The sequence below is a fragment of the Odocoileus virginianus genome, unplaced genomic scaffold, assembly GCF_023699985.2.
Source record: "Odocoileus virginianus isolate 20LAN1187 ecotype Illinois unplaced genomic scaffold, Ovbor_1.2 Unplaced_Contig_5, whole genome shotgun sequence".
NCBI lineage: Eukaryota > Metazoa > Chordata > Mammalia > Artiodactyla > Cervidae > Odocoileus > Odocoileus virginianus.
The window spans coordinates 1,164,190-1,188,791 of NW_027224322.1; the positions used below are offsets into that span (position 1 = coordinate 1,164,190).

At 56.6% G+C, this 24,602-nt stretch overlaps 1 protein-coding gene and 1 long non-coding RNA gene across 4 annotated transcripts in view; one reads left to right on the forward strand and one right to left on the reverse strand.

Annotated features, from left to right (window-relative positions):
* Positions 1–2,794: 2,794 nt before the first annotated feature.
* Positions 2,795–4,584, forward strand: LOC139033849 (uncharacterized). 2 transcript variants are annotated; one of them, XR_011486330.1, is made up of 2 exons: positions 2,795–3,339; positions 4,337–4,584. It is a non-coding gene; the product is annotated as an uncharacterized lncRNA (long non-coding RNA). The 2 variants fall into 2 exon arrangements; XR_011486329.1 differs by having other exon boundaries at positions 4,425–4,584.
* A 2,960-nt stretch (positions 4,585–7,544) lies between these two features.
* HDAC4 (histone deacetylase 4) overlaps positions 7,545–24,602 on the reverse strand; it is a 283,225-nt gene continuing 266,167 nt past the window's right edge. For both annotated transcript variants that reach the window (XM_070463614.1, XM_070463612.1), the window contains exons 23-27: positions 23,602–23,720; positions 22,029–22,162; positions 12,753–12,837; positions 11,670–11,811; positions 7,545–11,325 (exon numbers count right to left, since the gene is read on the reverse strand). In XM_070463614.1, the coding sequence (XP_070319715.1) occupies positions 11,286–11,325; positions 11,670–11,811; positions 12,753–12,837; positions 22,029–22,162; positions 23,602–23,720 (520 nt within the window). In that variant the 3' untranslated portion in view covers positions 7,545–11,285. The remainder of the gene's footprint in view (positions 11,326–11,669; positions 11,812–12,752; positions 12,838–22,028; positions 22,163–23,601; positions 23,721–24,602) is intronic.

A 24,602-nucleotide genomic window follows, 5' to 3' on the forward strand; every position in this document is an offset into this window, starting at 1 on the left:
GGCCAGGCCCCTGGGCGGGCCCTTCACTGTTTTGCGGGCCGTGGACACCTGGACGGGACGCGGGAGGCCCCTCGGCTCAGGCAGCTGGTGAGCAAGCAGGACGCTGCCCGGGAGGAGCCGGGCGCCTCCGCCTCCATCCCCTCACCGCCTGCCTCTGCCGCCAGGGTGCCTCCTCACCAGCGGCTGCTCATCCTTCCAGCCTCAGGGAAGCTCTCTCTGCTCTGCTCCAAGACGGCCATTTCCCCATTTTACCTTCCTAGAGCGCGGGCCTTACAGGTTGGTAGCAGCTACGCGGGTTCCCCAGGAAGCAGGCCCGCTGGGTGCCATGGGGATCTGCCTGCAGAAAGGCCGGGGGTGGGGGCAGGGCTGGGCAGAGGGAGATGCTGAGCTGCGACGAGGTCTCAGCGAAGGCCTCAGCTTCCCCGCAGCTCTAGGGATGGACGATCCTCCACCCTGCCGGTCCCCGGGTGAGGGGCTGCCCTCCGTGGGCCCCTGATGGTCTTGGGTGTGGGCTGAGGGCTGAGGGCATATGGACCTTCCACCGTGCAGGGTCCAGGGGCACCTGTGCCCTCTCCCCTCTAAGAACCAGGTTCAACTTCTATAAGTGTGTGGAGCAGCTACGGACAAGGAAAGGACTGAGGAATGGAGCATCTCCTGCCATACCAGTAAACAAGGGTGTCACAGCCATCAGTGGTTCCGGCCCTCCAAATGTGAATTTCTGAGCCTGGAGGGTGCCTAGGAAGGACAAGGCCTCCCATCTGGCCATAGGGAGGCCGCCGCCACATGTGTGTGAGCGGTGACGAAGGATGTGAAACAAATCGCAGGACGCCGGCCCCAGGCAGCTGTAGACGAGCAAGAAAGCAATGAGTCAGTGAGCCCAGACTCCTGCGTCTTCCCATACAGAGAAAAGTGCTAAACTCCTCAACCTGAGATACCTGGTTTTTCTTAATTAGCGCTAACCTTCTGATGTTCAGAGTACCTGCCCGTTGTTGCAAACTTCTGTATAACCTGACGCCCCCCACCCTGTCCTCCTCGGAACAGTTTTCTCAGTCACTTGAGATGCTGTCTTCCAGGCTTGAAGTTCTAAAAATGCCCACCCAACAAAGTGCTTCCCAGGTGGCTCAGGAATAGAGAACCTGCCTGCCAGTGCAGGAGACTCAGGATACCTGAATTCGATACTTGGATTGGGACAATCCCCTGGAAGAGGAAATGGCAACCCACTCCAGTATTCTTTCCTGGAGAATCCCTTGGACAGAGGAGCTGGATGGGCTACAGTCCATGGGGTTGGAAAGTGTCAGACATGACTGAGCATGCACACTCAGTTTTGAGGTTATGATTATTTTTTAAGTCAGCAGTACCATGGGAGCTTCCCTGGTGGCTCAGATGGTACAGAATCTGCCTGTAATTCAGGAGACCTGGGTTCAATCCCTGGGTCGGGAAGATCCCCTGGAGGAGGGCATGGCAACCCGCTCCAGTATTCTTGGCTGGAGAATCCCATGGACAGAGGAGCCTGGTGGGCTTCAGCCCGGACACGACGGAGCAGTCACGCTCAGTACTTAGGCTGTGGTTCTTTAAGTCGACAGTGCGGTGGGGCAGTCACAGCACTGCTGGAAGCCCCTGGTGGCCGGGCGGTGCTCAGGGATTTACTCCCCCTCAGAGGTGGTCCTCGTAGCCGTCTTGCACAACAGCGCAGCTGCCTCTCCTGGGCCTTGGCCTTGCAGCCGGGCATCCTGCACCGTATCCCCCACCCCCCGTCCCCCACAGTTGGCTTCTTCAGGGGCTGTGCCCCAGGGGGGACTGTTGATGGCTTTCAGCACACAGGAGGTGGGGTGGGAATGCCCTTCTGGGCTGGGGCGGAGCTCAGGGAACATGCTAGAAACCACTTTCCCTGCACTTTTGGTTTTCCTCCAGAACAGCTAACTGATTCCTTAAGGAAACGGCTCTGTGAGACAGAAGCTGGGAAATGTCAGCCTCCAATCGGCACTGGCCATCTACCCCTATGAGGATTAAATCAGGCACTTCTGTAGCCGCTGACCTTCAACCACCCCCTGAAAGGAGGTCAAGGTGCAGAGCAGAAACGACGCTTCTGTGCTCCGGGAAAACAGGCAGCACAGGTCTTCAGACTGGTATTTTCAGGAGCTGGTTTGATCAGCCCAATTCTTGCATCTCCTTATACCTAGAAACGCAGAAACGCACTAAAATCCTTCATGATCGTGTCTGCTCCTTGTGACCAGCCACGACCTTCAGCAAAGAAGCACGTGCTTGGTTGCACATGCTCCCCGTTCACCAAAACCACACACACTGACCTTCCCTCCTCGTCCGGGGCAGCCTCTCAGAGCCAGCTGCGGTGCTGTCTCCCGGGCCGCGGTCCTCACTTTGCCCAAGTGAACCTTAACTCCCAACTTTCACACTGTGCATATATTTTTTAAGTCGACAATGGCTTTAGGGTCGTTGTTCATGAATGTAAATGAGGTGAACTGGGAGCTGGTACACTTCCTTCTGTCACAGAAGGAAAGTGCCCTTAGTGCACTGTGACGGCCCCTCCCCGTCCTGTTTGGACGCCAAGTTCAAAGTCCCAGCTTGGGTTTCTTCATCAGGTCGACACCGAATATGGAGCTTCGTCCACTCTCTGGCCCGGAAAGATATGCTCCATGTGGGGACCTGGGGTGATGGTCAGTCCAGCCCCAGGGGATGCCACCACCCACGTGCCCAGCAGCCAGGCACACGCCCACTCCCGACTATTAAACATTAATAGCTCCAGGTGTTTCCAGCTTCCCACTGAATAATGCTGAAGTGAGCATCTCTGTGCAGGAAACATTTTCTGCGATTAGATTTCTGTCCCTGGGACTGATTCCTGGTGTGGAATTACCAGGTTGGGGCTCAGCCATCTGCAAACAGGTCTGTCTGTAGCCCTGACCATCCCCACTCAGGCTTGGCCGGAGAAGAGCTCGGTCCTCACACCCTCCTGGAACTGAGCTGAGGGCATCATTTGCATACAATCCCCGCCACCCCATCTAATTTCCATTCAAATCCTGACATGAAGTCGTGCCAGCAACTCTGCCCTTAGGGAAATACCGCGGGGAAGTGGTTACAGGGGCACACGTTCAGCTCCCGGAGCAGCGGCTCAAACAATCCGGTTTCTACTCCGGCTTCTATTCTGGTGTCACGAGTCGCCCCTCAACTGTGGGGACAGCGGAGGACTTGAGGGGCCACACGCCCACCTGCTCCTTTTACAGAGAAAACCGCGGCCCCATAAAGTCAAAGGTCATGCCCGGGTTCAAAGCCTTCTCTGACCGACCTGCCTTCGGGCAAGGCATCTGGGAAGGGCAAGGACTGGAGGTACGTTCTCCTGGAGGGAGGGTGGGCTTTGCCTGCGCGGAAGTGGGGAGCCTGGTAGGGACTCCAACTCTAGGGCCTCGGGAGGGGGAGGGGACGGCCTGAACCCCCAGCAGTGCCTGGGTCTCCTGGCAGCGCTGAGGTCTGAGTGTCACCGCCACACGGGCTGGGGCTTCGGGGCACCTAGTTCTGAGCGGAGCTGGGAGGCTGGCTCCAGGGATGCTGTGCTTGCCTCCATCTCAGGGAGGATGGCTGGGTGGGGTGGGGAGAAGCCCAGAATCTCATCTCTCCCCGGGGTGGGGGGTGCCCAGCTGTCTGTACATCTGGCCGTGTACAGGGCGCCCCCAGGACCGGCCCCACACGTCCTCGTGTGGAGTGGACCAGCCCTGATCCGGACACCTCAGGCATCGGTCCCCGTGGGTCCTCCAACCTCTTCAGTCAGCCGTGGCCTGTGCGTCAGAGTGTGGCCCCGGGGGCAGAAGACAGGGATTCAAACCAGAGGCTCGGGAAGGGGACCGGCCTGTGTCTTGGACCGCATGATGTGCAAACTCAGGCAAAGTACTCGAATTTTCTGAGCCTTAGTTTCCTCGAGGGTAAATGGGTGAGACCACACTACCCCCTCCAAGTTCATGGGGGTTAAATTAGGAGGCACAGCCTAATCCATGAGCAGTCGGTAAGGAGAACCCCAATTTTTATACACTCAAATACCAGACAAAGGGGTTTTAAGTGGCCTCAGACACTGGGAATGCTCCACTGCTTTAGTTTTGTGCATGAATCCTGACTCTTTCATGAATCAAAATGCACACTTTTCATCCCCGTTTTCCAAACTGGAGCTCACACTACCAGCAGAGAAATAAAATATGTTGTTACTTTCAAATTCAAACCAACACAATAGTTTAAGCCCACTAAGGGTGTATTTTGAACAGAAATACTAAGTGCATTTAAAATTAAACTCTGAGTCTTACATGTTTAGTTAAACCATGTAACATTTCCCTTTCAGTTTTGGTTGAAATATTTAGCATCGCTGAGATACTGAATGGGAAACTTCATCTTGTAACTGTCACCTTCCACGGCTTACTTTTTTCCAGTAAGCAGTGTAACCAACTGTGAAAAACAAGCAAGGAAACAAGATGAAAAATGAGACCTCAGCTTTGGCTGGTTACTGGACAACGTCAAGGAACTGTCCGTTTTTCAAGCGTGATATGGTATTGTGTCATGTTTAAGAAAACAGTCCTTATCTTCCAGGAATGTCTGCTGAAATATTTACAGGTGGGTGGCGTGCTGTTGGGATTTGCTTCAAAGTCGCCCTGTCTGCGGGGAGAGGCGCAGACTCCACAGGCATGGGGTGCTTGCAGTGAAAGAATAAGTGGGGACACATGGTCTTAGGGCTCCTCTTCTGCCGCTGTGTATTCGGCCAGACTCCCGATCCAGGCAGTGTTGGCGGAGGTGAAAACCAGTGAATTGCTATGGGGAGTGACCATTCTGATTTAATAAGAGCTGACACCTTGCAGGGCCAGCAATTCCTCTGGAGAGGGAGCCCCCACAATACCCAGGGCAGCGCAATTTGTGGAGACCACCGGTGACAGCTACATGCCTATCAAGTCAGGAGAGCTGGGTTGTGCGTGTGGGGAACGGGCATGAAGCCGTGGTAATGAACTCCTAGAGGTGTGCGCAGGTAGAAAGTGAAAGTAAGAGTGAAAGTTGCCCAGGCGTGTCCAACTCTTTGCGACCCCATGGACTGTCCATGGAATTCTCCAGGCCAGAATACTGGAGTGGGTAGCCTATCCCTTCTCCAGGGGATCTTCCTGACCCAGGAATTGAACCAGGGTCTCCTGCATTGCAGGAGGATTCTTTACCAACTGAGCTATCAGGGAAGCCCATAAGGTGAGCCCAATAACACACTATGGATGAAAAAGGCATTTACAGAAAATTCAGGCACCTTCGCACTAACTTCTACTTCTATGGTGATAAAATTATGCAGCAAAGATGCAAAAACATGGACACAAAGTCCACACATGGATTCGAGGGCAGTGTTTACCCAGGGAGGGCAGGTAAGAGGACGCTGAGCTGACCTGCGTCCTCCACGTCTATTTACTGCAACGTTCACAGCAGAGTGTGACTGTGTGCTCACCCTGAAGGATGGGCACTCCTACATGTGTGATTTTCTCTACTCAGTGTGGTTCAGGTATTTCACACTTTCAAAAGGTTTAAAAATAATCAGTGCTTTATAACACACATTAAAAAATAATTTTCAGATAAAAATTATCCAAAAGATGTCACAAAAAACCTACAGTGCAAAAATAAATCTGAAGAAAAGCTGCCCTCACGAATCTCCTTGCCTAGTGCTTGGAAAGGACACACTCTTTCAAGGCTTCTTTACATCTGACCCTGTTGGAGTAAGATCCTCTCATTTTGCATAAATTAATAAATATGTCTTCATAAATACCAGCTTAAGCATAAACAGACGCAGGTTACACTGGAGCCTCCTGTCTCTTCACATAGTCTGCCTCAGTCAGCTCTTGCTGCAATGATGCTGCATAACAAATATCCCCCCTCAACTCACTGACTCCAGCTCCTAGGTTCTCGCCTGGGGCAGCTCTGCTTGTGTTTGGAGGTGGCTGTGTTCATAGGTCTCACTGGGGGCCCAGAGGCCCCCGGGTATAGCATTTGGGGTTCCCAGAAAGCAGACCCTGGGTGGAGTCTGGTGAGCACCATGCTTTTTAAGGAGCATCCTTGGGGTCGACAGGTGAGAAAGGGTGAGGAAGGAAATGTGACTTGGCAGAGGGGGGAGCCCAGCTGGGGGTGGGCTGAGTCGCCCTGAGTTGTTCTGTCTGGGGCCAATGGGACTGGACTGTCGCCCCCTCCCCCCAGTTATGTCACTGGATGCAAGGGCCTGGGAGGGGTGTGATGGGTGGGGAGGTATGGTGGCCACGTGGAGGTGGCCGTGTTTGCAGGCTCTCAGCCTCAGGGACACAGAGCCGAGCGCCAGAGAGGCCAGGCCTCTGGTCCTTACCCTTCAGCCTCGATCCCCTCCGAGGTTGTTTGCAGACCAGGCTTTTGGGGAGAAAATAGTTTGAGGACTTGAATTACTGGACATTTAAATGAAGATACGTCTGTGGGCCGTCTGTACGGGTGGAGGGTGGCAGGGCTGCTGATGGGCTGGGTCCCAGGTTTCCCCCCACCCTCCACCGCCCCTCGCAGGGACCCTGACCCGGAACCGGCAAGCACGAGAGCACACGGCAGAAACCTCAGGTCGGAGGGCAATTAATGCTCTTTATTTACACCACAAGAGTGACAAGTCGCATGATGAGGTACAAATACTAGACTCCGGTGAAGAGGAGCCGGCCGTCGGGGGAGGACACCGCAGTCGGTGCAAACCCCCGCACACAGAACGAAACAAGAATGAGAAAACCGAGGACAGAATCTCCAACTCCACTGAGAAAGGGAAAGGACCCCGGGAAGGTCCAGACAATCAAGAGAGAACGGATGCAAAGTTACAGAGGAGACCGGTCTCTGCCACCCGCTTGGCGCCCACAGGAGCGGGAAGCGGGCGTCGGGGGTGTGGGGGGGGGGACGGGCACGCGTCCCCACCGCGTTTTCTGCGACAGACCATGAGGAGCTCTTGGGTGAATCGGGTCAACCCCCCTCTCATACAGACACATGATAATATGTTTGCCATTCTCATAAATTGGAAAATAGCGCCTCCACTGTGGAGCGCACACACCAGAAAGAAGATAAAAAAAACAAAAAAAAAAAACCACAAACAGAAAATGTCTGCTTTCTTTTTCCTTCAATAGGAGGCTTTTAATCATGTCAAAGACACAAAGTGAGCTGAGCTGCAAAAGCTCTGCTTCATTACAAGGAAGAAATGGTGTCCTTTTGATGCAAAGTATGATTTTAAACCACAGTGCAGCAGAATTCATGACTGCTGAGTGTCAAGTGAAATCCTAGCCATACATCACCTAGAAGTCAGAAAAAGTGGGCTCGGCGGTGCGGAAAGGGCCCCAGGGGCCGCGGTTTCCCCGGGGAGGGGGGGACCAGGGAAGAAACCCGACGGGACAAGTTCCTCCAGAGCAACCGAGGGAGACGGGCGGTCCACCTCGACCTCCGCGTAGGCTCCCTAAAACACTGTCTCCACATAAATACAATAAACTCTATTATTGGTATGCCACAAGTGCTAGATAAACTTTTTCTTAATATGACAAATGTTTAAGTAGTCCTTTTATTTTTTCTTACAATAAAAAGTACAATTTCTTAAGAATAAGTTCAATAAGACGCAAACGTTTCCCCCTCCCCCACTCTCCTTCAAGGTTTTGTTTTACAGAAAAAAAAAAAAATCCCCATCTTTTGTTGTCTGCAAATGTCATGGGAGGGGAACAGAAAGGCATTTCTCTTCTTCCCCAAGCTGCCGCGTTTGCGTGCAAAATCCGTATACAATATAAAGACATGCCGCTCGTACAGCCCATGCAACCTCCAGGTGTAGGAAACTTAAAAAAATATATTCATATGTATTTATATATATATTTATATATGTATCAATGCCCGTAAAACACGTGGGCCCAAAAGTCTACAAAAAGAAGAATGGAATGAGCGTGTGGCTGTGACCAGGAAAGAAGGAATGTTCTGATCGAAAATTAAAAACAAGAAACTCCATTGCTTAGTGCTGCAAAAATCAGACTTGCTTTCATGTCAGAACCAGTACAAAATGGTCCTTCCTCTGGAAACAAACTTGGAAAGGAAGTCAAGAAAAACCCAAACACTTTGACAAAGTGGCCCTTCGGAACCGGAGGGGCGGCTAGTCCCAGGCGGCCGGGGGCGGCCGGGGGACGGCTGCCTGCTGGTGGGGCTCGGGCGCCCTGAGGCGCAGCTGGAAGGCCCGAAGGGCAGGGGGACACCACGAGTCCCGCGGCATCACGGGGTTTCCTGCAAAGGGGTATAAAGTGCTCACTTGCTGACCCCCGGCCAGTGCCCCCAAGGCCTCTGAAAAGGAACAAAAAGGCTAGAGGTCCAGGGACCACAGCGGGAAGGTGTGGGTGCCCTCCCTGAGGCGGTGGGAGCTCTGGGGGCCCTCTGCCCTCTGCCCCGGACGGCTGGCCGTGGAGAAGGGCTGAGTGTGTCTTCAAAGAAAACAAAAGGCTACACGGTACTGCTTTAAGCACGCTTGTGAAGCTGGAGTGAGCTGACAAATGAAAACGGCCCCCGTCGGGCCTTCTGCAGAGGAGGTCTCTGTTGGACAAGATTAGAAGTAACCCTTTCCAACAGGAACTTGGCCACCAAGGTCACCTGTTATCCCATCACCGGTAAAAACGTCAGGTGATGTGTTTCTCCCCAGGAGCCACAGCCAGCAGGAAGTGGGCAGGTGGCGGGGGATCCCAGGGGAAGGGGGACAAGGAGGCCAGAAGAGACGACTGGCTGGGCCCTGCCTCCTCTGTTGAGGGGGGGACTGGGTGCCTCCAGCTGCCCCCACACTCCAGCTGCCCCACCAACCTGGGCCTCAGGGCAAGGGGCCAGGAGGAGAGGGGACACCAGACATGTCCCTTCTTCCTGTCCTGCTCTTGACCACTGTCCTGAGTCTAACCAAGAGCAACCCGATGACCAAGCCGGTCCAAGAATCTGGACTCTTTTGGTCCCAAGTCTGGCTGCGTCAGAGTCTCTTCCAGAAGCTACCCTGTAAATGTCACCAGACTTGAGACTTGGCTGGGGTTCCCTTTCCATGGGCAAGCTGCATCTGCACTTCCTCAAGTCAGAACCCGATGCACACTCTGGAATGAAACTGGTGGCTTCAAGGGCTGGAAAATTAGTTACCACTAAAAAGTGATCCTTTTCAGTTACTGTCAAAGAGAAAAAAAAAAAGCAAAGGATAGACATCCTGATGGGGAGTCAGTCTGCTGTCCCCACGGGGTCACCAGGCATTGAGGGTCCAGGCTCTCTGCGGCCACAGGCTTCAAAGTTCAGGCCTGCGGCTCCCAGCCGGGGCCCTGCCATGTGGCTGCTGCAGAAGAGCCTGGGGAGGGTGCATAGGCCCTCTGGCTCCACGCGTGGCTGACAAGTTTACAAGCTCTTTGGAAAAGCCAAGTGAGAAATGCTATCCTGACCACGTGGCCAGAGATGTTTACACGTGAATTTCATGGATGCTGACGGCCCGTGGTGGCTGGCAAGCCCCTCAGCTCAGCACTGCGAGGATGTCCCCTGCCCACAAAGCACGGGTGGCAAAGGAAGGCTCCACGCTCTCTGTACAGCCACAGGCGGGCCCAGGCGGGCAGACCTCAGACCCCGCTGCACACTTGGTGCTCACTCTGAAAATAAACTCTGTGCTCACTGTACAAAAATAAACAAAATGAAAATAATAATAATAATAAAAAATACCTTCCAAAGTTAAAAAAAAATGTACAAGCAAAAGTTTAGAAAGGAAAAAGGTTGACGTTATTACCATTCAGAAAACTGCTAAATGGTGAGAAAAAATGTAAAATTCACAAAACAATGCTTATTCCGGATCTTTTTGTGAAAAATTCATACAAAATCAACAGCAAATTGATATCCTTTGCTATAAAAACTTATCAGGTACACATGTGCATGGAGGCTTGGAGTGGGGAGGGGTCAGGTCAGAAAATAATTAAGATGAAGGTACAATCTTGCAGGGCAGGTGCCCCATGGCGAACCTGTGATTGAAAGCTCTCCAATCTGAGTTCAGAAATAACATGAGCTTCAAACTAGATCCCTTTCCACAAGCACCTTGAGAGCTGAGTCACAAGCGGTTCATTCGCCAGGGACCTTTACAATCTGCATTTATTTTATATATATATATACTTTTTCTATAAATGCATTATAAATATTTTATCAAGATTTCATAAGAATCAAGTTTCTTAGCTTGGAATACATTGGAATATATATTATACATATATATATTTATTTATACCTAAAATTTTAAGCAATACTTCATGCTACTTGCTTTTAATAAAAAGCATTCCAATCGTAACACTGAAAGTGTGCCTAGGACATGCTTCACAACCAAATGGAGATGCTCGATTGTTATATGATGTACGAGAAAAAGAACACTTTGGATTCATTTAAAATTTGTTGGACTTCGAAACCCCCAACAGTATTTGCCACTATTTTGGAACTACCTCCATTTTTCTTCAACAGCAATAAAGCGAAACAGGGTGGCAGGACCTCAGCCCTCCAGAGCTGCTGGCCGTGGCGGGGACCACTTGTGAAGCGCCAGGCCAGTGCGAGCCGGCCTCCGGCCCCACCGGCCACAAGGAGCGGTCCCACCGACTCCTGCTGTTTATTTTTCTTAAGGCATTGTTCCTCGGACTTCGGAAAACCCAGCCACAAAAATCCATCAGAGCAATAAAAAAAAAGGCACAAACGCGCATCTTCCGCCGGCTTTGAGAAACCAAAGCCGCACGGGCTCACATTTCTGCTTTTGTCCAGTTTTTTTTTTTTTTCCCTTAAACGCTCGCCCGCTCCACTCCGTGTCCCAGCCCTACCGCGCACCCGTGGTGTGCAGGGGCTGGCCAGCGCCGGAGCAGCTGACTTTTCTCCGAAAAAGAAAGAAGCTACAGGATGAGTTGAGTGGTTTTCACGGAGACTGTGGGATTGTGGGGAATCACCAAACCATAAGCACCAGTTTTAATCAAGCTTGTTTTGTGTCGTGAGATCTTTGATTTTCTTTTCCTCGGGTCGGCTCTCTCGGCAGGCGGCTCTGCCCCGAGCCCCCGCGGGCTCCCTCCCTCCGCGGCTGCCCTGGAGGGGGGGCCCGGAGCGCCCGCTCCCGCGCGTCCCGGCGTCTGCCCGGGTCCGGCAGGCAGAGGGCCGCCGGCTGCGGCTCGCCCCGCCGCGCCCGCGGGCTCGAAGGAGGCCGGCAGGACGCAGGGCGGCAGCAACTTTTCTCGGCGGAGCTTCAAGACGGAGACAGACAAACAGGAGACCCGCGCTCGCGGGAGCGGCTACAGGGGCGGCTCCTCTTCCATGGGCTCCTCGTCGGGGCTGCGGGGGCGGGGTGGCAAGAGGAGAGGGCGGGTGGGCGGAGGTTCCCGCCTCCCCAGCCCCGACTCCTAGCTATCCCTGCCCCCCGACTCCGAGCTGCCCCCGCCGCCTCAACTCCCAGCGAGCCCCGCCCCTCCCCCAGGGAAGTGTTCCTTCTGGCCCGCACGCCCTTCAAGTGTTTCTCGGGCTCTTGCTTCTGGTGCAGTCTGCCCTGGGGCCGGGGTGAGGACACCCACTCCCGGCCCTGCTGAGCTAGCACGTGGGCCCGATACAGCCGGGAGCAAAGACCCGCGGTCACCCGCAGACGGCGGCAGCACCCACGGCCGGCCGGTGTCCGCGCTCACCTCTTCTCGGGGGCCTTCACGGCCACAGACAGCGAGGCCATGGCAGTAACAGTCTCGGCTTCCTCGTTCTCACACTTCTGGGCCTCGACCAGGGAGTAGCCGGTGGTGGAGGCGAGCCTCTGCAGGGAGCGCCAGTACTGGCCTGCGGAAGTGGGGGGGCGGGGGGGGCGACTGCTCAGATACGGAACCCCAACCCTGCGCCTGGGCCCATGGGTCTCAAGCAGCACCCATCGCTGGCGACTTCAAAGCACCACACTCCCCAGAGACAGAAGCCGCGAGGTGGCCTGGTTAGAAACTCCTAGACCATGGGAGTCTGGAAAAGCTTCCTCGTGGCCAGGAGAACCGGGCCCTGCAGGGGCAGAACACCTGGGTGGGGGTGAGGTCCCAGGAGGGTCCCTCCCTCAGGGTGGGGTGGCTGGGACAGGCACTTCCTGACTCCCAGCTGGAGCCCCGAGATGATGGGGGGTGGTGCAGGCAGCTTCCTGGTGACTCCTGGGCCACGGGCCTCTCATCCTGGAGGCCAGGAGCTCAGTGCACAGCAGGGAGACCCTGGGTCCCGCCCACGGACACGGACACTCACGACTGGGCCACCCCGCAGACCCAGGACGTGGGCGGGGCAGAAGTCCCCGGCTGTGTGCAGCCTCCTGGGCCCAGCCCCTCGAGGGGCAGGACTGGTCTCTGGGCCAAGGGTGCTCCGAACTGATGGAGTGGGGTTCTCTGGTCCAAGGGCAGAGGCCAGACCCGAGGACACAGGCTTCCGTGTGAGTCCTGGCCTGTTGGTGGGGAGCCTAGAGAAGGGACCTCACACCCCCCCTGAACCGTAGCTCTTCCGCCGCACAGAGCAGAGCTGGTGACATGGCTGTGGCAGGAAGTCGGGACGTTAACGGGGGCGAGAGGAGAGTCACCGGCTCATCACATTCGCCCTGAAAGCCAGGCCTCAACACGCGGGCCTGGGGATGCCGCTGGTGGTGAGAGAGAAGCAGGGGGTGGGGGTGGGGGGCAGGGGGGTGGGGGAAGGGCTGTGGAGTTGGGCCCCTCCCTTTGGGGGGGTCTCCCTGCTGAGCCTTGGGCCAGACCACTTACTGTGGATTTCAATGACTTTCTCCATTGACCGCACCGCGTTGGCGTTGGGTCTCTGCTGTAAGACCTTTTCTGGGAGAGGATCGAGCTGGAGACGAAAGAAAAATACACGGTGAATTTGAGGCCATCAGTAGAATCCCCGTGCGTGTTCAGATGGGACGTTCGGGTCATAGAATCCCCGTGCGTGTTCAGATGGGATGTCTGGATCAGCGTCTTCCTCATGTGCACGTGCTAACAGATAAGAAAGCTTGAAAAAGCCAAAGGTGGTTGTGGCATTACATAAATGTTTTCACAGAAGTAGACTTGTTTTCCTTAAGGTGTTTTCCCTAGGAGGCTCTCGGGTACGTTTGTGGGCACCTGTGTGGCCACGACACTGGCTGGTGTCCAGAGGCAGCTGGCACAGAGGGGTGACGGCCTGGGTTCCACCGCTGGATGCATGGCACGTCATCAGGGGAAGGGATGATGCCTTTTCGGAAACATCAGTTTCATTGCACTTGTAAACAAGGGTTTCACAGACAGGGCTTGAATATCCCCACTTCGGGCTCCTCTGGTGGCTCAGTGGTAAAGAATCCGCCTGCCAAGCAGCAGGAGACGTGGGTTTGATCCCTGGGTCAGGAAGATCCCCTGGAGGAGGAAATGGCAGCCCACTCCAGTATTCTTGCCTGGAGAATCCCATGGACAGAGGAGCCTGGCGGGCTATAGTCCATGGGGTCACAAAGAGTCAGACATGACTGAGCGACAACCACATCTGCCCTTCAGGGTTTTCTTCCAATGATCAGAGAAAAGGTAGACAGAAGGGTGTGAGCATCTTTGCTCCGAGCTCTCCCTGAAGTCCCTGCAGCAGGTGGAGTCGGGAGGCGCACATGGCCCGCCCATCTGACAGCCACAGGGCGCACTGGGGTGTCTGCCACAGAACTGCCCAGCACTCGGGGTTAAACCGATTACAAAGTACTTGCTTCTCAGAAACGCACTGCAGCTAGTGTCCTGTGTGTTTATTTGCTGAACAGGCAGCCCCCGCGCCAGGGCCGGGCCGAGTTCCCTGTCATCCATGACTGATGGCTCGCTTCCCTCATTCTGTTTTTATCTTTATTTTCACTGACTTGACATCATTGTTACTGTTTCCTGGAGTTCCTGTTGATTCGGGCTTTCCTGCATTGACGCCCCCATCTTGCTCAGCAGACAGCCACTGGGGCTGTGGCCCTTCTGCTTGAAGCTCCTCCTACAGAGTTTCCCTTGGAGAAGGTCTCACGGGTTGAGCTTTCCCAGTTTATTTCTTTATTCCCACCCACCCCCCAGCCCCACGGCTGACAGTCCCACTGAGCCTGTGGCTCTGGGCTGGCAGGTTCTTCCTCTTGACTTGGAAGACCTTGCCCCGCTGTCTTCTGCTCCCTTCGCTGTGAAGCAGTTGGTGTCCGGCTAGCGCTGCTCCTTGCGGGTTGCCTGTCTGTTCTCTCCGGATCCTTTTACAGTTTCCTGTTTGTCTTTGTGGTCCTGCAGTCACTCAGATGAGCCTGGATGCAAGCTTTTTTTTCTTTTTTAAACTCTCTGGGTTGGGCCCCCTTGCATTCCAGAGCTGAGGACGGTGCCTCCATCAGTCACGAAAGACCCTTGGCCACTGGCACTTTTGGTCATCCACCCCTCACTCTGGTGGGGACGCTGAGCAGACACCGAAGCCCCTTCTACCCCTTGTCTCTGGGCGGTGCTCAGCCTCATTCCTTCAATTGTTGCTTCCAGGCTGTGGGGTTCCCTGGTGGCTCAGTGGTGAAGAATCCTGCCAAGGCAGGAGATGAGTAGGTTTGACTTCTGGGTCAGGAAGATCCCCTGGAGGAGGAAATGACAACCCACTCCAGTACTCTTGCCTGGAGAATTATATGGACAGAGAAGCCTGACAGGCTACGGTCCGTGGGGTGGCAGAGTCAGACACAATTGAGCACACACACGTCCTTTTCAGGTTATGAGTCTTCTCTCTGGCTGATCTCACTGAGTTTCTATTTTCTGCTAATATGTTCTCATTTTTAGAAGTTCCATTTGGCTCTCTTTCAAATATCCCATTTCAGTTTCAGCGATTTCTGGTTCATCATTCATTAGTATCTTACTTTTAATGTATTACACATGATTACTTTATCGTTTAAAACTGAAATGAAAAGTTAAGTTCTGGTAGGGCTGGTGACGAAAATCAAAGAGGAGGCACAGATAAACATGTTAGGATAAGAAGGACCATGACTACAGGAATAGCAGAGATGAAAGACAGTACAAGAATGCAATAATTTGGAAAAATTGGCCGAGATAGAAAAAATTTCTGGTAAAATGTAATCTTCCAAAATTTACTCAAGAAGGAATAAAAACAAACAAACAAAATCGGTCACTTAAAAATTTCACCCAAAGGAGACCCACGGCCCAGGAAAGCCCTCTCAGTCAAGGAACAGATTATTCTGACCCTACATTCACTTTTACAGAGAAGAGGGTACTGTCCATCTGCCTGTCTATCCCTCCAACCAGCCATCATCCATCCATCCACCCATCTATCCACCCATCCAACCATCCACTATCTATCCATTTATCCATCCATGGACCCATCCAAACATCCACCATCCATCCACTTATCCAACTATCCAACCACTCATTCATCCAACCATCCACCAATCCATCTATCTATCCATCAACCCCCCATCCATCCAACCATCTACCATCTATCCATCCACACACCCATCCAGCCATCCAACCATCCACCATCCATCCACCAGTTCATCTATCCATCCATCCACCAATCCATCTGTCTATCCAACCACCTATCCATCCAACCATCCACCCATTTATCCATCCATGCACCCATCCATCCATCCAACCATCTACCCATCTATGCATCCATCCACCAAACCATCCATCCATCGACCAGTTCATCTATCCATCCATCCATCCATCCATCCATCCATCCACCAATCCATCCATCTATCAATCCATCTGTCTATCCATCCACCCACCCACCAATTCATCTATCCATCCACCAATCCATCCACCATCCATCCATTTACCCATCCATACATCTAACCACTCATCCATCCAACCATCCACCCATCTCTTCATCCATTCATCTACCGATCCATCTATTTATCCATCCACCCACCCATCCATCCACCATCCATCTATCCATTCACCACTTCATCTATCCATCCATCCATTCACCAATCCATCCATCCACCCACCCATCCAGCCATCCACCATCTATCCATTTATCCATCCATGTACCCATCCATCCGCCCACCCATCCATCCATCCACCAACCAATCCATCCACCATCCATCCATGCACCCATCCAACAGCTGTCCATCCAACCATCCACCAATCCATCTATTTATCCATCCACCAGTTCATCTATCCATCCACCCACCCAGCCATCCAATTCTCCCCCCAAAATAGATTGGAAAAACATGGTCTAATAGAAAAATGGGCAAAAGACCTGAAGAGAAAGGCCGAGTGGCCAAGAGACCCATGAAAAGGTGCTCAGCCTCTGAGGAATGAGGAAGTGACCCCCTGCTGAACTGGGTGCTATGTTGCCCTGCAGGCTGGCAGGGTCAAATGTGAGATGCCATGTTGCTGAGGTTGGTCCCCCACTTTTGAGGGCCTGAGGGACAAACACTCAGACGCCACCTCGTAGACATGGGCCCACCCCTCTCTCCAATGGGATCTGCCTCAGGGACGCAGTTGCTCTCTGGCCACGGCTGACTGCACAGGATGGGACTCTGATGTAACTCCCAATCTGGGCCAACAGGGTGAGTGAGTCCTGTGTCAGAGGGCAGATACAGATGGGGAGCCCTCCCCCCGGAACACCTGCAGGCCCCCGTGAAAACGGGGTGTCCCCGTGAAGACGGAAGTGTCCTCAAGTGCTCTGGTCAGCGGGCCACCACAGGCACAGCACAGGTCCCCTGTGGGTACGAAGCTGGAGCAGAAAACACGCCTTTCAGGTTTGGGGTCCTCACTGTGGCATAAACAGCTGAGGCCTTATTGCTGCAGCACAACTCTGAGAGTTTGCTAGGATTTTATCCCTCTTAAGAAAAAAGCAGTTCTTTAGAAAATAACTCATTCCATAAATTGCCCATCACTTGAAGGCAGAGGAGTGTGTCAGAGCGCGGTGCCGGGAATTTTCTAAAACTGAACCTGGATCCTGCTGTTCCCAGTCCTGGGGGGACCCCCACGTCTAACCTCCCCAGGGGGCCCTGGTAGTGGCTGGAGGCTGACCCTCCAGGGCGCTACATGGCCCTCCTCCAGCACCCTCTGCCCGGGTCATGTCCAGTGAGCCCCTTGTTGCCCACATCGCTGTCTGTGCCCACCCACCGCCCCACCGTTTCTGTGGCAGCTCCCCGTCTCCAGCTGCTCTGGGCATTAGTCTGCCCCGAGCACGTGTCCAGCCTCCACTTTACACACAAGGGCTGAGGAGCGGGGGAGCCTCTAGCTCTAAAAATATATAAATCTCTCATTACTTGGGGTCTTATTTTTCATTTAATAGACATCACTGAGCAGCCCAGGGAGAACCAACCGCTATCCATCCTTCAAACTTAGGAAACATCAGGGAACAAAAGAGACAGACTTCTGCCTGGCCTCGCAGAGCAGGGGCCCAGGTCTGTGGGGCCAGCTTGGGTGAGGGGTGATGTTCACACGGGGACCAGAGCGGCAGGCCGCAGGGAAGGTGGGGAGAGGGGGTCAGGCCGTGCTGAGCAGGGGAGGGGCTGGGGGGCAGGTGCGACTGGGAGCACGGAATCGGGCGTGGCAGAGGGATCTGAGGCACACGGAGGTGTCCGGTGGTCCCGGGAGGAGAGCGAACCGGGGCCACCGTCCTGCTCAGCCGAAGGAGCCAGGGGAAAGTCTTGGCCCGGCCGTGCGAGCTCGGAGAGCTGGGCTGTGTGCCTTCACTTGCCCGCCTGTGTCTGAAAGGAGCCAAGCTGGGGACTTTGAGGGCTTCCTGGTGGCTCAGACAGTAAAGCATCTGCCTACAGTGCAGGAGACCTGGGTTCAATCCCTGGGTCTGGAAGATCTCCTGGAGAAGGATAATGGCAACCCACTCCAGTATTCTTGCCTGGAGAATCCCATGGACAGAGGAACCTGGTAGGCTACAGTCCACGGGGTTGCAGAGTCAGACACGACTGAGCGACTTCACTTTCCACTTTCACTTGGAAGAGGACAGAGGGCCGGCTGTGGGTAATGCCGCGTCCGAGTGACAGACGGGAGCCCCTGGCCGCCCCGGGGCACGTTCACCTCGCGTGTGCTCCATGTCACAACCAAATCAGAAGGGAGGCTTGTCCTGAGCTCAGCCTTTAAAAAGCCAGCCTCGGGGAAAGTGTGCAAGAAAACCCTTGTGCAGAGCGCCTAGTTGTGGGTGTGGGTGTGGCTTTCTACTCTGCAGTTTACAAGAGCTCACACCACACCCTGAGCGAGCAGAAACCAGAGAGGTTATGGCACCACGGAAAGCGGCCCTCATGGAATCCTGGGCGAACCCAGGTCAGAGTGTGCGTTTCCAGAAAACAGAACTGCACTTTGGTTGGTGTCTCTGGGCCCGCCAGAACACGAGAGATGACGGAACCCGGGCCCCCAGCCCATCCTCAGAGGCTCACGGCCGCTCCCACTGTCCGGGAGCCACCCTGCCATCCCCCAGCCCTGTGACGGTCCTGATCCTCACAGCCACGCCCGGGTTCAGATGCCCGGCCACCCCGCCTCCGCATTCTTCCCAAGGAGACGGATGACGTCCACCAGGGCCCCTGGGGCGCTCCGGCACCCCTGCCCGAAGGCTGGCTCTGCGATCCCCTCTCCCCGTCTCGAGGATCCTCCGGGTAGAGGGCCCTGTAGGACTCAGAGCCACGGGGCCTGGTGGCCGCCCCAGCCTGCTCGCCCACGTCTTCCCTTCTCTCTCGGCCTCTCCCGGACGGCTTCCAGGGGTCGAGTTCTGCTTGGCCTCCTCTCCCGAGTCCTCTGCCCTCAGGCCCAGCCCCAGCCCCCCTGCTGGCTCTCCCGGGGGAAGGGGCCGGGGCCGCCTGCGGTCACCTGTGACTGTGGTCCCCACCTGCCGCCCGAGCTCCTCTGTGGGCCTCAGGGAAGCATGCTCCCGCCAGGCCCAGGACAGCCCCTCCTTGGGGTTTCTGCGGGGCTGGGCGGAGGGTGGGGTCCCCTCTCCCGCAGAAGGCCCTGCATGTCTGTCTGTCTGCTCAGGCTCTGCGGCCTCAGCGTGTGAACTGCATCTGGCGACACAGACAGACTCAGCGATTATCCTGGGCCGGCCGCATCGCGTTTCCTGAGCCTCCTGGTGACAGTGCAGAGGCTTGGAGGATGCAGCTGGTTTTCAAGGGTTTTTAAACACTAGCGAAAATTAACCACATGGCACCAAAACACCACAACTCCTTCGGACAAAGGTTAAAGGACTGAGGCTCACTGACATGATAGCAGAGGGTGTGCACCCAGGATGGCGGGACACTCCCGGGGTCCCCCCTCGGGCTTAGCTCCTTGTCGCCCCGCAGCAGGAGGCTCAGGTGCTCTGGGGCGGGTCCCCTCTCACCCGCAGAGTGTGCAGGGCCACTTCCCCGGGGGAGGGTGGGGAGCCGACGGGCCCACTGGGGGCACAGCTTGGACATGCGGCCCAGATCCCTGACCCAGCGCAGGCCGCGTCTGGAAACAAGACTGGGGGACAGCCTGCTCCATCCTCAAGGCCCGCGTGTGGCCGCTTTGGTGAGGTGAGCACAGGTGAACTGGAGCTGCTGGGGGGGTAGCGGGGGAGCCTGGCAGGCTGGAAGCTAACAGCGGGCTCCGTCAGCCCTGCGTCTCCCACTTCCCCCCGCCGCTTCTAATCCCCCCGGACCGCCTCACTCTGCGCCCTCTTGAGGCAGCACAGCAGGACAAGGGAGGGATGCTCCCACAGCTACCGGCCACCTGATCGCCCACCACCTCCTGCCCGGGATCTTGGACTTGGGCTCAATGAGACAGTGCCATTTGACCCCGAGAAGTCGCATGGCTAAATAGAAAACAGGCCCCAAAGAAGCCTCCCCGGGGGGGCGACCTGTGACTGTGGAAGTGACTCCCCACCTGCCCGGGGCCCCTCCCTGGACTGGAGCGCCTCGGCACACCACCCACCCGGCTCCCATAGGTGATGTCTCACTGTCACCATCCCCAAGGGCTGCAGATGGCGTGAAGCTGAAACTAGTCAATATGACGGCTTCATGTTCAATAGTCAGTTCACACAACTTCAGTTCAGTAGTCAGTACGATGGCTCTTGGGGCAGGGCAGCCCCTCCAGGCCCAGCCCCGCACGCACCCCTCTGCTGACCCCCATGGGCAGGCGCCAGCAGCACCGGCCGTCCACAGTCAGCTTCCCCTACCCGGGAGCGAGCCGTCCCCGTGCCCGGCATCAGCCTCATCAAAGGCCAAGGGGGTGAGGCTCCATCCAACTTTCTGGCATTAAAAAGATTTTTAAGTGACCTCGATAAAACTAGGGCTTCCTGCTTTTTGATGTGTTTCACCAAAGGAACACTTTGTCAGAAGAGCATGAGCAGCTGAACTGAAAGCCGAGTTCTCTACCGCTATTTTAAAATAGCTGGCTCTCACAATCAAAAGCCCTCAAGATGGTTTGAAGATATAAATCAGCTGCCTTCTCCTAGTAAAAGGGGTAGGGAGATCGCTTTATGGGAAGAGAGGAGAGGTGAAGAGCCCTGCACACTTTGGAAAGCAAAAGCAGGCGGGTCTTTGCCAGAGAACATTCACACGTGTTGCTAACAAGCTGACCAGAGAGGCGAGATTCCAGCAGGCCCCTGGACCCAGGTGTGACTTAGGTTACAATCGACACCATCCAGGACACGCAGAGGTTGCCAGGAGAAAACAGAGCCCTTCCAGGTGCCTGCCCACCCAAGCTTACCACCTCTGCCTCTGTTGCCAGCCAGCGGCCTGTCCCAGCAGACAGCCAGGGAGCATGAGCCCGGGCCAGGGAGCACAACCCTGGGCCAGGGAGCACGAGCCCGGCCACGGGAGCACCATGGGAAGGTGGCCGCACAGGCCGTGCCTTACAGGGAGCCACCCTGCGACTCTGCCTCTTGCTGCTGGAGGTCTCGGATTCCCGCCCCCCCCCACCCCCCGTGAGCCCCTGGGTGCAGCCGCTAGGTGCTGCTACTTCAGGAATGACACACCTGTCCAGGGGCGTGGCTCAGGCATCCCCATGGGGCAACAGGTAACCCTGACCCTACTGAGAGAGGGTCCGCGCACTCTGAGCACGTGGAGAAGCCCTATTTCATCTGATGGGCCCTGGGGAGGGAAGCAGCCTCCAGATGGCCCCTGCGTGGGCCTGCACCTCCACAAGGCCCCCACGAGGTCCTCTGTGTCTGGGGAATGTGGACCCTGGGCCCTTCCCCACTGCGGGCCGGCTGGAGACCCGGGCCACTTGCCCAAACACCAGCGGCTCTTTCCTTGGCCCCTCACGGTGATGCCATGGAAAAGCAGCCAGAGAAAGCAGTGTGGTGGGTGGGGTAACCACCCACGCTCCCCTGATGGGGTCAGGAGGCTGGGACAAGGCCTCGCGTCCAAGGCTGGGGGCTTCAGGAAGAGCATGGTTCCGAAATCCACAATGGAAGCCAGAGCGGGTTTCTGTCACGAACTTCAGATTCTCAGAACCGACCCAGGCAGTATCCCCACCCCACCCCATCCTCCTCCCCCCGGCAGCTGGGTGGCTCTGTCCACCAGGAGCACCAGTGGGCATGAGTGTCCCGGCCTGATGGCATTTTAGCCTGGGAAGCTGCCTCCCAGCGGGCCTCCCTCCATGGAACCCTGCAAAGTTCCCTGTCTCATTCCAGACCCTCTGAGCCCCGCTGTCAGGCCAGGGTGCTGAAGCCAGTCCTGGGCATGGCCTGAGGGTCAGGGCAGCGGGGGAGCCACAGGGACCCAGGCCCATGCCCCTGAGATGGCGCAGTGACACCGCCCCCAGGACCCGCTTCAGGAGATCCCAGAGAACCGACCATCCGCGAGGAGGAAACCAGGTAAACGCATTCCCCTGCGGGCCCCACATCAAGGCGAGTGCCTTTAAAAGACGGATCCTGAGCTGTGTGCTTATAACTGTGGACCACAACCCAGTTATAACTGTGCTTATAACATGGCTTATAACTGTCTCTTTGCCCACCCACTTCCGGCCACAACCAGACAGTACTGTCGGGTGGGCAAGCCTCCTTCCAGGTGCGAGTGGCAGACGCGCCGGACAGCGGGGTAGGGCAGGGAAGGGAAGCCCGCGGCCCGGCCCCTGAGCCCCCAGCCCTCCTACCTCGTTCCCCAGCAGGGCAGAGACGCAGGCTTCCGAGGCGTCGCAGATGGCTGTGAGATCGTGGCCTCCCTCCAGCGCCAGGACGACCCGGCCACCGGCCAGGCCCATCAGCTGCTTCGTCAGGTACCCGAAACCTGCGAAAGACACGGGAGAGGCAAGTGGTGGGCGAGGCCAGGCCGCAGCACCGACACCTGGCAGTGGATCAAAGCGCCCGGGGGCGCATCGCATCGCCTTACCGAGGCCCCAGGGCTGGCACTCCGAGCGAGACACCTAATGGAAGCCAGGTTGGCTTGTGATAAATTCATTGGAGGATTTCGGCTTGGGATTCTTTTTGATCTCCGTGGGAGTAGGAATTACGGTTTCGGGGCTTTGATTTTATAATGCTGCAAATCATCTCGTTCGGGGCAGATAGGAGCCCCGGGGGAGCCTCCATCTCGCCTGCTGAACCACAGAAGCAGGGAGGCAGGAGGGCGGCGGACAGGGTGGCTGCCAGGGCCCGGCCACGTCCATCCCAGAGCCCAGGGCATTCCGGTCGGCCGAAGTGCCGGGCACAGGTGTGCCAACACACTCACGCGTGTGTCACCACCATGTGCGCCCCTCCAGGGCCCTCCTGCATCCACATCTGGCTTTCATCAGCAGCTGTGGTCCGTGCACTGCAGCCCAACACCCTCCCCACGGGGAACGAGAAAGACCCTCCTCGGGGAGCCAGGCCGCCTGACCCCGTCTATGCACATAGGCCGGCGCTCGGCAGAGCGGGCCCGAGGCTGGACTCTGCCTCCGGGCAGCTGTGGGCGCTGGTGAGGCCCTGGGGTTCCCCAGCCTTGGTTTTGTCTCCGATGGCAACAGTGACGCTGGCTCGGAGGGGACTGCGAGGACCCCAGGAAGCACTCAGGGCGTGGGCCCCCTGCGCTGGGCGTGGAGGACACTTGTGCCCTCTGTCTGTCCCGGTCTCAGTCCCTCGGGCCCCGGCCCGGGCAGGTGGACTCTGTGAGGCTGTCCTCTTGTGGGGCTTCCTCTTCACTGCACCACGCTCTCCCCATGTGGGGGCGGGGGACAGGCTCCCTTGACTAGTGCCCGCCCTGGGGAACCCCAGGCATCCCTACCACTGCAACCCCCAAGTCGCTGGTTGGGGTGGGAGCTTCCAGGCCGTTCTGTGGCTGGCCCTGGGATGGGGTGGGGTGAGTTATCACCTGCATGATTTGCTAGAGATGGAGACGATGCATAAGTCTCTCCTCCCCTGACTGGAGGGAGCCTGCTCTCAGCTCTTTCTGTCTTCACAGCGTTTAGGGCCAGCCCCCGTCCAGGCCCCATGTGGGATGACAGCCCTCAGGAGGAGTGGGACCCGGCCCCAGCTGACAGCAGCAGTGGGCAGGCCACAGGCTTGCTGGGCCTCTGGGAAGGGAGCCCCCGCGGCCTGCGGCCTCGTGCTCTCTGGGGAGCCGGCGTCGTGGTTTCGGTAAGGTGTGAGGACATCTTTGGGGTTTTGGGGCTGTCTCCTTCCACAGCCACTGGAGGGGACGCCTGGTGCGCGCACCACCCGTCTGACAGCTGGCCGCCCGCAGACCCGACTCACACTTGGCGGAGAGGTTGTAGCCTCCGAGGGGCGTGGGGTGGCCCTCCACGGCGTCGAAACCCGAGGACACAAGCACCACGTCTGGGGCGAACTCGCTGGCGATCGGCATGACCACGGTCCTGCACAGGGTGGGGGGGGGGGACGCTGCGTCAGCCCAGGGCGGCCCCTGTCGCTGGCTGCCAGGGCCACTGCCCGGCACCTGGGCCCCGGGGCTGGGCGGCCGAGCTGGTGGAGGCGCCCCAGAGCCCACGCCCTGGCCTTCCACAACCCCAGCCCCCTGAGGCCATGCCGTCGGCTGCTTTGGACGAAATGACCCACTGCTGGGGTGCAGGAGGGACATGTAGGTTAATTATAAAGAAATCCAACACTTAGGATCCCTAAAGGGAAAACCGATGCTTCAGTTTAAGAAAACCGACTGGTTAGAAGTATAAACAGACGCTGAGGAGGTCAGGGGCTAAGTTACATTCGGGAAACAAGGCAAGAAAAGTGGGGGGAAGCTCCTGTTAACACAACTGCCTCAGGAGCTTGCAGCCTGAGTGTATGGCTCGGCCTGGAAATCTTGCTTCATGCTGAGATAGGGAAGACTCCTGTCCAGTCCAGCGTCTGACCTGGAGCCAGCCTCATGGGCCTGGAAAGTGCCCCCTGACTTTCTGTCTCCCTCCTGCCCGGCTCCTCACCTCTGAGACATATCCCCGCCCCCAACCAGGTCTTCAGAAGATTGTGTGGGAGGGGCTCAGTGTGCTGGGCGTGACCAATGGTCCCCGCCCCTCACAGGCTGAGCCCCACAGAGGACCATGGCCACGGGGCGGGCCCCAGAGAGCACCATGGCCACGGGGCGGGCCCCAGAGAGCACCATGGCCGCGGGGCGGGCCCCAGAGAGCACCATGGCCACGGGGCGGGCCCCACAGAGGACCATGGCCACGGGGCGGGCCCCACAGAGCACCATGGCCACGGGGCGGGCCCCAGAGAGCACCATGGCCACGGGGCGGGCCCCAGAGAGC